The sequence below is a fragment of the Rhododendron vialii genome, chromosome 13a (genome assembly GCF_030253575.1).
Source record: "Rhododendron vialii isolate Sample 1 chromosome 13a, ASM3025357v1".
In the NCBI taxonomy this organism is placed as follows: Eukaryota; Viridiplantae; Streptophyta; class Magnoliopsida; order Ericales; family Ericaceae; genus Rhododendron; species Rhododendron vialii.
Genome location: NC_080569.1, coordinates 34500812 through 34511124, shown reverse-complemented (window position 1 = coordinate 34511124; position 10313 = coordinate 34500812). Strand labels below are relative to the sequence as shown.

The following is a 10313-nucleotide window of genomic DNA, read 5'->3' as shown; positions in this document are numbered from 1 at the left end:
CCTAGAACATCAACATCATAGTCACTACAACAAAGCCAAAATGTGTGCACTATAGCAACAATGTCTTGTACCTGGTTCAACATGAGCAATCATGTACTATATCATGCAGGTTCACCACTTTAATGGCCATTGTCATGCTTAATCATGGATAGCAACCTGGCTATTGTCGGGTTCATAATGCCAAAAATTGTTCAACACATGTTAGAGACCAACAGGTCACCTTCTTTTAGTATACGTGCTTCTTCGACACATGGGATAGGACACGAACGGTCCTGGTTGAGACGCTTTGTTAGATCTCTTCTTGTCCAGCATTAGAGGGAAACAACACCATGTGGCAGACATTGAACTCTAAGGTGGCTTCTATTATCCACCAAGGAGATTGGAGATGGCCGAGGCCCAGGACTTGGGTCACCCAGTCTATTATCAGTCACACTTCCTCTGATTTTAAGCCTGCATGTGATATGGAGGATAGTGTAATATGGCTTCCACACCCCATTGGTTGCTATCCAGTCAATTCTGTATGGGAAGCTGTAAGTAACAAGTTCCCTATCCAGCACTGGACAGAGGTGGTCTGGTTTAGCAATTGGCGCAACAAAAGCTGAGAACAACGGACAGACTTTCTAGCTGGGTTATGCGAGCTAATGAAAATTGTGTGCTATGCTCTTATGGTTCTCTTCTGCTATCTGGTTTGCTGTTTGGACAAGGATCCCTAACTCTGGGATTTCATGTAGTCTGACGGACGTTCTGGAATGGTTTAGTATGAATGTCAAAGGCACAGGTTTCCAAAATCTGCTCATGCGATGTGCAATTGCAGCTACAGTGTACTGCATATGGAGAGAGAGAAATCTCATGGAATTTCAGAATAAAGCAACTGTCGTGGATCAGGTGACCAAGGGGAGTTTTTTGAGCTTGGGAGGGGGGTGTAGCTGCCAATTAGAACTTGGCTGATTACATTTTCTATCAGTAGAATAGTATTTTTTGGCTCTGTTTTTTGTATGCGTTTGCTGAGGTTTGGTTTCAGAATATGGGTCTAGTGCAGGAGCTTTTTGGCTGGTTTGGCCATGTCTTGTATTACTAGGGTATGCCCCTTTGAGGTTGTATTCTTTGTTTGGGCTTAATGAATTGAGTTCTTATAACAAATAAAAAATTACCATGTCATGGAATTTTTAGCGGCACTGGCACATATTCCTGTTAACTCTTAACTGAGTTGGATAACAATATAATTTTGTCCTGATCACAGAGCCCGAGTATAGTAGATGAAATTCGCGATAGCCAGAATAGAATTTTCAAATTTAATTTACAGCATTTCCTAACCATACAAATTCAGCTTTATGGTGAAGTGTCGAAACAAAGTACGTTATATAACAAATGATGAAGCATATCACCGAAGAACAGGCCAAGAGAAGTGGATAGTCGTATTTGACCCACAGAATAAGACAAACATGTTTATGTCCTAGGCCTCTTTAGTTGTCATGCTCAAGAGATAACAAAAAAGGTCAATAATGAAATTAAAGAATCTGAAAGTTATGCCCTGATTGAACTAGTTCTTGAAACAATGCTGCCAGACATATTTTTTGTGAAATTACGCAAGCTGCTGACCTCAAGGCCAGCATAATAGAAGGATGAATAGGCAGAGAACAATAACGTAATCATGCATATCTGTAAATCACACTAGATTTACGCAATGGAGATAATTAGAAGAGGTTTCCATGTAAAATCCTATCAAAGTATGTGGTAACAGATAACAAGAACAAGATTGACCCTGAAATGTGATTTTACTACTATACCTTACTATTCACTTATTCTGCAAGACACTGATTATCCTGATCAACCTAGTACCTCAAAGTTTATTCTTGTGAAGGAAATAGGAAAACATGAGACAAAGACAAAACCTAGTTTATTTCTTGACTCTGCGGATCTTCTTAGGTCCCCAAACCTCCAATCTACCGGCAGGACATCCACATGGTGCTCGAAAGATGAGAACAGTGCGACCATTGAGAGGAGCCATCCTTTTCAACTCTGCCTCCAACTCCTTGTGATCTTCCCCAAGTTCCAATGGCTTCATTCCGTAAGCAGTTGTCGGGATTGGCGGCAAGTACTTGACACACTCCTCTGACTCTAGCTGAATATCAAACTCAACCGCCTTGCGTAGCCCCTTACAGTATGGCTTCCCACATTTTCTTGATTGCATATCCAGAAATTCCCATACCGCAATTGTAACAATCACCAAGGTGAACGCCACAATCACACCAACCACATACCAAACGGGTGCATTACTTATCGCCTCCACAAGGATGTAGCAAATTATAGGTAGGACCTCATGAGCAACAAATTTCAGGTAGGGACCGGTCAAGAAGCCCAAGGCTCCAAGAACCAAAAGCAACAGAACCACGTCAATAGCGGCTAAGGGTGAATGCTCGCAAAAGGGGTGGGCTAAAGAATTGGTTTGCTTCTTGTTCGAGACATGGTGGGCACGAGAGTGAAGGTGGGCGTTGTTTCGTTGATAGGAGTTCTGATGCTGCTCGAAAGCTTTGCAAAATTCGATCAAACTACGGCAATCAACCATTGGAAGTCTCATTGGATTGATTTTTTCACGAGTACGGTAGAACACCCTCTAATATCCACAAAAAAACAGACAACTTGATCCCCAGTCAATCAGCTACAAACATGTACAAGACTAAACCTTCAAATCAGATTTACAGATATTTGTCAAAATTCAGCTGATGCCAAATAGGACTTGATTCACGATCAACTGACAAAATCCAACAAACTCGACACCCTGGAAAGTACTAGTTGATAAGGCTATCCTGCCAAACTAGCAAAGCTAATCGATCGGAATAAGTGTAGAAGAATAGATAGGGAAGTGAAGATCCAGAGCAAAAGGATGGGTAGATGCTATCGATGAAATTCCAGCAAATCAAATCGAGGCAACAAATCTAGAAGAGAAATCTGTTTGTTACTATGAGATGTGGAGAATTCATTCATTCATTCAAGCGTATCTGAATAAGACGATATACCTTGTTGAACCGCCTGAACGATTTTGCATCGGTTAAATGAAATTGAGGTACTAGCTGCAATCGATCGGTCAGAAGTCCTGAAATTGGCCCAAAAAAACAGATCAATTATTATTCTTCGTAACACTGAGGAAGAATTGTCCAGAGAAGTGAAGGGGGGTGGGGGAGTAAAAGAAGAAGGCGTCAAAAGTGATACGTAACTGAAGGGGAATTGAATAAATTGGAAAATTCAACGTAACTGAAGGAGGAGGAGGAGGAGGAGGTCTGAAGGTGAAGGTCTCTACTACTAATGGATACATACATGTAGATAGATACGTACAAGAAAGAGATGACGCTAGCATTTCCCTAGTAAACGGTGCATTTTTTTCTACCAAATTGTTTTTGTTTTTCATTTGCTTTGCGAACCGAATTTGCCGATTCAACGCCCCATCTGACAGTGACTCTCAATCTCGCCGACCCACGTAGTTCTCTCTCTCTCTCTCTCTCTCTCTCCTCTCTCTCTCTCTCTCGTGCCTTCCGTTTTCTGCAATAATTTACTGTAGTACTACTTTTAATTGGACTGGATCCTCTCCCATGGATCGGATCGGATCGGACGGCCATACTGGGATACTTCATTTTCATAATTCAAACGGTTCATTATTTACACTTCGTTAAGAAAAATCAGCTATGCTAAAGTATTGTGGTAATCGGTTATTTATTGCTATGATTCAAAACATATTTACCTTTATAAAAATAGCTTTCGGTCCGATGGTATAATATTTTAGAAAGCTATTTTTCTCAAGATAAATGTGTTGTGAAAATAAAACGAATGACATCTGATAAATAGTACTATAACTTTTGTACTCTTTTGGCATGGCTAATATGCTTCATAATGTCTTGAAAAGTAAAAATCATAATCATCGAAATCGACCCAAGAAGAACCCGAAAATGGTGTGAATTCAATCGTTCACTATCTTAAAGGGACTCGATATGGCCCAAGAAGATCCATTTCCTCCTTAATTATAGGGTATTATTCCAGGTCCATGGGCTATCATTTATCAAATCTCAGTTGTTTCAATAGCAATTGATGATAGAAGATCATAAATTGTGTCTTTTGCACAACTCAAAGTATCCGGATCAACTTATGTATAATTTAATTAATCTCCGAATTTCACGTCCGTTGAGGCTTAATTAAAGTTTTGAACTAATAGCACGAAGGAGATTTCAAACCTAACATATATATAGTTGTAAAAAAAGGAAACAAACCGTTTAATCTCAATTATTAACCATCACACCAGCTCCACGTGGATGACTAGAATTGTGTTTTGACATGGTCCATTCAAGATATGATGATACTGCGAATTAAATTATCGGGGAATGCTCATTATCTTAATTATCATAAGTTTGATCAAAATAATAATTCTTTAGTGAAAATTAAGATACTTAATTAAAAAATTTGATCCGAATTGATAAAACATTTAATAGTCAAATGTAAAGAATTAACGTATTCCAGACTTAAGCTTTATACAATTTCGAATCTCACGAAATCTAATTGTAAAAGAATCACCCTGTAAAAGTAGTTTAAACTTGGAGCTCATAAAATCATCACATCATCATATATAAAATCATCTGAAATTCGCAAAGTATTTAAAAATAAGGCTTGTGAATATATATCGCAGAGTTGTTACGGCACTACGACGATGAAGACACTTGGATTGATAAAGAAATCACAACCGTAGTGATTAAATAATTAATATGATCACATGAATCAGAGGGAGATTGGTGTTGCGAGATTATTGCAATCACAATTCAGATTGCCGTCAATATAATGTACTAATTTAAACAATGATGGTGATATACGGCAGTGGACCTTAATTTTCAACTTTTCCAAATGCATTACGTAAGCATTTTTTTTTTTTTTGTTCAACCGATCAGAGTGTTTCAACCAGCTTATGCGTATCTCAACAAATTCACTCCTCGGTCCGGTCACAGGCAGATCATGCACACCAGAATTAGAGAATTTGTAAGAAACTTTTTTCTTTCGTAAGCATTTTTTTAGGTGGTGGAGGACCCCCCACGGTGCGCACAGCTGAAGACTGCAACAATATTGTACCAATTAGTAAAAAAAAAAAAAAACAAAGATAAGATAAAAGAGAGGCCAAATTCCATCCTAACTTTAGACACGGATTATTCAAATCAATCAAATAGTAGGAAAGAGAAACTTTGGCCAAGTCTTCCCCTGAGGCATCATTCCCATTTGGTTTTGCTTCTTATTTTCAATGGTTCATCATTCATGTCACGGGGTGGGAAAGTCTAATTCTACCCAACAGGCCAGGCCAATATGGAAATGTTATTTATTGCAACAGGCCAGGCCAGGCCAACTTTGCTATGCTGGTGTTGCTTATAATAAGACTTTTTGGAGGCTATATATATAGATGATAAAAAATGAAGTTCTGTATAAGGACCAAATTAAGGCCGACTAAAAAAAAACTTGCAGACCTAAAACATAATCTGTACTGCAATATTTAAAAACACAATTTCAATTGGATTTTAACAAATTTACAAACCAACAAAGATGCAAGTGGGTGCAACAAAAATAACAAATCTGCAAACATAACTAGTGATTAGTGCAAATCAATAGATACTTTCCGAGCCAGTGGCTGTGTTATGATTAATATATTTGTACAAGGTACATATATATATATATATATATATATATATATATATATATATATATATATATTTAAGGGCTATATTCATATAATTATTACGTTATTAACAAATAGGGCGTTGACGTAGTTACTCGGGTATGTATAATTGGTAACTGTATTGTTACTTCGATACCCACTCCTATGGAACGCAAATTAGATAGATTCTTGCCTCCGAATGACAGGAACAAATCGAATATTTGAGGGTATGGGTTTAATTTCCATCCAAATTAATGTGAGGCTCCAAGATTTGGTGGGTGAGAAAATTTGAATCTCATGTCTAAGGGAACGCGTTGAGCTACTATATAACTCGTGGTTAATCTTTTAAACCACGTGGTTAAGTCAAGGGTTAAGCAGGTCAGCTGATGTGGATTATTATGAGCATGATGGGTTGTTGTACGCAGCTAAGTACCACACCATGACCACCTCTCCAATATATCACATGATTAGACTAAAAATTAAGCAAGTGATCAGCTGCGCATGAACCATTACACCAGATTTTTAGTGGGGTCCTATATGCATACGTGGGACTTACTATTGGATGGCAATTACATCATTTGTCATTAACAATATGACAAAAATTCGTTCCGGATCAAGTACAATACAAATTGTGGTAACTTGAAGAAGGCATTCAACAAAAAATGATATGTTTAAAAAAAATGCACAGAAAATTATGTTTTGTCATGAGAAAAATACTATCTTTACTAAGCTTAAACAAAGCATAGACCCAATAAAAATGAAAGATAACAAGAATCATATCTCAAGCCAGGTTGTGGAGCAAGCCACCCTAATTGGATCCTTGGAGTTCATTTGATATGTGACAAATGATGTGCCATTCAAGTGCTGTAGCAATACAGTATTATCTTTCGAAACAAAACTATTGCTGGCATTTAATTTGTTCCTTAACTAGTTAATATAGACAATAGACAAAGACTATGAGACATCAAAAAAAGAACTTAAAGGAATAATGGACAAAAAAAAATTGTGAGAGGGCGGAAGTATGTCATTGTCAATTTTAAAAGGATCCAAGTCCGTCATTGTGTAATTTGTAGATCAATTGAAGACGAGGAGGGCATGGGACAATGTTATTGTTTGTTTGTATCCAGTAGGGGAGGTTTGTAGGGGAGGTTTGCGGATTCAGAAATTTGGTACGGATGGGCACTTATTTGTTATGCTCTTAATTGTTTTTCACAATCAAGTCCAATGTTTTTCCTGGTCTTATTCCATATATTTTTAACATGTTAATTTGTTAATCAAATTGAAAAATCGTGTTCTAACATGCAATCTACCTGCGGATAAAAAAAAATGCAATATACCTATGAATTTAAAAATACCAAAAGTATGTAACAATAACCTTAATGTTAATTTAGGAATCAGAAGCCATACCTTACCTTTCAAGAGGACCAATTATAAGCAATAGATTCAACGTGGAAATTGATCAAACTAAAACCTTAATCATAGAGTATTCATCCCAAAAAAAGAAAATCTTTTGTAACAGAAAAATAGATGAAAGATTAATTTTGAGAAAAAAATGGTGAAGCAAGGTAATTTAGGCTAATTTTATTAGTTTTGAGGCTTATGAGAGTTGATGAGTTAGTTATCTCTAACTCCTATGAGCACTACTCAAGTATTCATTTAACTGAAGTATCTCCCTCTCTCTAGAACTGATCAGGCCTAGGGTTTTCTTCAGCCGCCCGGGGGGAGGCGCCGCCTCTCCCCTCCTCTCCTCCCCTTCTATCTTTCTTTTCTCCCATCTCTCCCATCCCGTTTCTCCCCCTCTCTTCCACTATGCGTTCATTTTTGCTCTGTTTTTTCTCATTCTCAAAATCAATCGGTAAGGTAACGAGACAGTGGTGATGGCGGCTTCCGGTGGCGGTGCTAGATTTCATGGATCTCAGCGATTGTTTCTCCTCTAGCCATTTTTGGGAGCCGGAGTGTCGTGCTTCATGGTGGTTGCGCATCAGAGGGTTCGATCGTTTGATGAGATCGGCTTTGGTATGGTCCTCAATCCTAAGTCTTCTCATTCTCATCTCTTTTGTTTTCGACCCCCTACCCTCGTCGTGGCTGCCCCCGCTCTCGACTGTTAGTCTGCCCTTGCATCCTGATCGAAGTTTTCTGTTGGGTCTCCAATTTTGCTTAACGACAAGGGTTATTTCGGGTCTTGATGAAGCGGTCGACGTTGGCTCCCGCTGTGCCGTTGTTGGACAGCCCAATATTCGCCTAACGACATGGTGTGCATCCGCGGTAGATATTGTCATACCTCACACCGGGCTAACACTCTAATGAGCCCAATCCGACGCGAGTGTGCAACATCAACCACCAACCCATTCCTATAATTCAAGTTCTAACAATTAAGTTAATCAACAGTCACTTTATTGATAGCGCAAAATATATCATTCTTACAAACACAGAGGAAGTCTCTGGAAAACTGTTAAACTATACAATGAACTAAATATTAATACAAGCTGCAACTACATCCCCATCTACAATATCTCGTTAAAAACTCGTCAAGCCTCCCCGACACGCTACCCTAAGTGAGGGTACAACCACACGATGATCAACAGTGGATACCTACAACACCTGCAAAATATTGGATTCCAGAATAGAATCCGGGAGTGTTTAAGAGACATGGATGCAATTCCATATTAAATGCACAACTAAAGATAATCTCAACTTGTGAATAGTTTACCGAGAAATTAAAGGCAACATCGGGCACACAACCAATAATTTAAGGCATAATAGCCTTTTGGCATAAAGCCAATCACCGGGCACTAAACCAAAATTTAAGTTCAATTCAATATAGAACAACATCTATGAATCAAACATTCACCTCGTACTCCAAAAGAAAGTACAACTTATGATTTCGGTGCTCCTTGGTTCACCGACTCGTCACCTATCCACAAGCCAAATATTTTAGTATATAAATACTTAAAAGGCTTAACAAGAAGCTCTTGTCTACCTTGTCTTGTCGTTTAGGGTTTGAGTAGATGAGAATGGGATAGATATTCCGTCTGTCTATCTTTGACTAGATGAGAATGGGAAAGATATTCCGTGAAAGGGCAAGAAAAATATGAAGGCTAAATTTGTAATTCTAGGCAATGTTAACAATAGCAAAAAGTAAAAATGGAATGACATTTGTTTTAAAGGGGCCTATTAAAATAGAAATAATATTGTTCACTGGAGAGCTGACTACCTAAGTTCACTGGGACAACGAGGAAGAATGGAGCGAGTAAGAAGGCGTGGGTACTTGGGTGATTATCCAGATGTGCTCACTCAAGTCATCTTGGGGCTGCCTCAAGCTAGCTAGAGTCAGCTGAGAGGTGTTGGTCGACTGTGGAGGGCTTTGTGCGAGAGGGCGATTTCGACGAAAAGCGTCGGAGGCTTATAGTGATGTCCTGAATAGAGAAACAGTACATCTCTCTCTTGTCTCGTCGTTTAGGGTTTGAGTTATTGGTTTTGTCAGCCTCAAGAAGCTCTGGTCCGCCTTCAGGCTCCGATAGCATTTGTAGAAGGTGCTGGTGTGAGGCTGACGAGGCTTTGCACGTTTTTCAATTACCAGACAGATCAGAGCTTCTTGAGGCCGACAAAACCAGCAACTCAAACCCTAAACGACGAAACAAGAGAGAGAAAGAGAGAGAGATGTATCGTTTCTCCGTTCAGGAGCATCTTTGTAAGCCTCTGACGTTTTTCGTCGAAGATCGCCCTCTCGCACAAAGCCTTCCATAGTTGACCAACACTCCTCAGCTGACTCTGGCTAGCTTGAGGTAGCCCCGAAATGATTTGAGCTAGTAGATTTGGATAATCACCCAATTACCCACACCTTCTTACTCGCTCCATTATTTCTCCTTCTAATGAACTTTGGTACTCAGCTCTCTAGTGAATAGTAGTATTTCTATTTTAATAAGCCCCTTTAAAGCAGATGTCGTTCCATTTTTATTTTTTGCTATTGTTAACATTGCTTGGAATTACAAATTTAGCCTTCATATTTTCCTGCCTTTTCACGTAATATCTTTCCCATTCTCATCTAGTCAAAGATAGACGGTATTTACCGTTTTAGGTCCAATTTTCTTTCGTTTAGGTTTAGAAATAGAGACCTTAGCAAGACACCCCCACACTCTTAAATTTTTTATCCTTGGTCTTAATAGGATAAACAAAACAATACTGAGAGTAATCCTCTATAAACGTAATAAAATATTTATTTCCAACTCTAGTAGGAGGCCTATTTGAGTCACACACATCACTGTGTATTAGCTCTAGGAGTTGAGTGGATCTAACTACTTCTTTATGGGGTTTTCTAGTTTGTTTAGCCGACACACAAACTTCACACTTGTGCTTGTAATCTACAAGAGATCTAGAAATAAGATCAAGATCCATCATCCTTTTAATCTTCTTTACACTCACGTGTCCTCGCCTACCATGCCCCATGATTTGAGACTCAATATTCATAATGCGTGGAGAAAATTCACTAGCTTCAAAACAAACATTTAACTTAGAAAATTCACTAGTTTTATACTGGGAATTGTAGCTCATGGCATTTTATGCCAGGTTAAGGAGACGCAGTGAAAAGCAAACCATACCAGATGATAGTGTAAAGCTTTTGTTGTGCACCTAG

General features: G+C 38.7%; 1 protein-coding gene across 10 annotated transcripts; it reads right to left on the bottom strand.

Moving 5' to 3' along the window:
* Positions 1-1691: 1691 nt before the first annotated feature.
* Positions 1692-3540, bottom strand: LOC131313541 (uncharacterized protein At5g19025-like). Of its 10 annotated transcripts, none has more exons than XM_058341901.1 (3): positions 3254-3540; positions 3018-3094; positions 1692-2936 (listed from the first exon to the last, which is right to left on the bottom strand). In XM_058341901.1, exon 3 carries the CDS (start codon positions 2576-2578, stop codon positions 1898-1900), a length of 681 nt encoding a protein of 226 aa, XP_058197884.1. In that variant the 5' UTR covers positions 2579-2936; positions 3018-3094; positions 3254-3540; the 3' UTR covers positions 1692-1897. The 10 variants fall into 10 exon arrangements, with proteins under 10 accessions (XP_058197884.1, XP_058197890.1, XP_058197886.1 ...); XM_058341907.1 differs by having other exon boundaries at positions 1692-2683; positions 3216-3534; XM_058341903.1 differs by having other exon boundaries at positions 1692-2949; positions 3216-3497.
* Positions 3541-10313: the final 6773 nt, after the last annotated feature.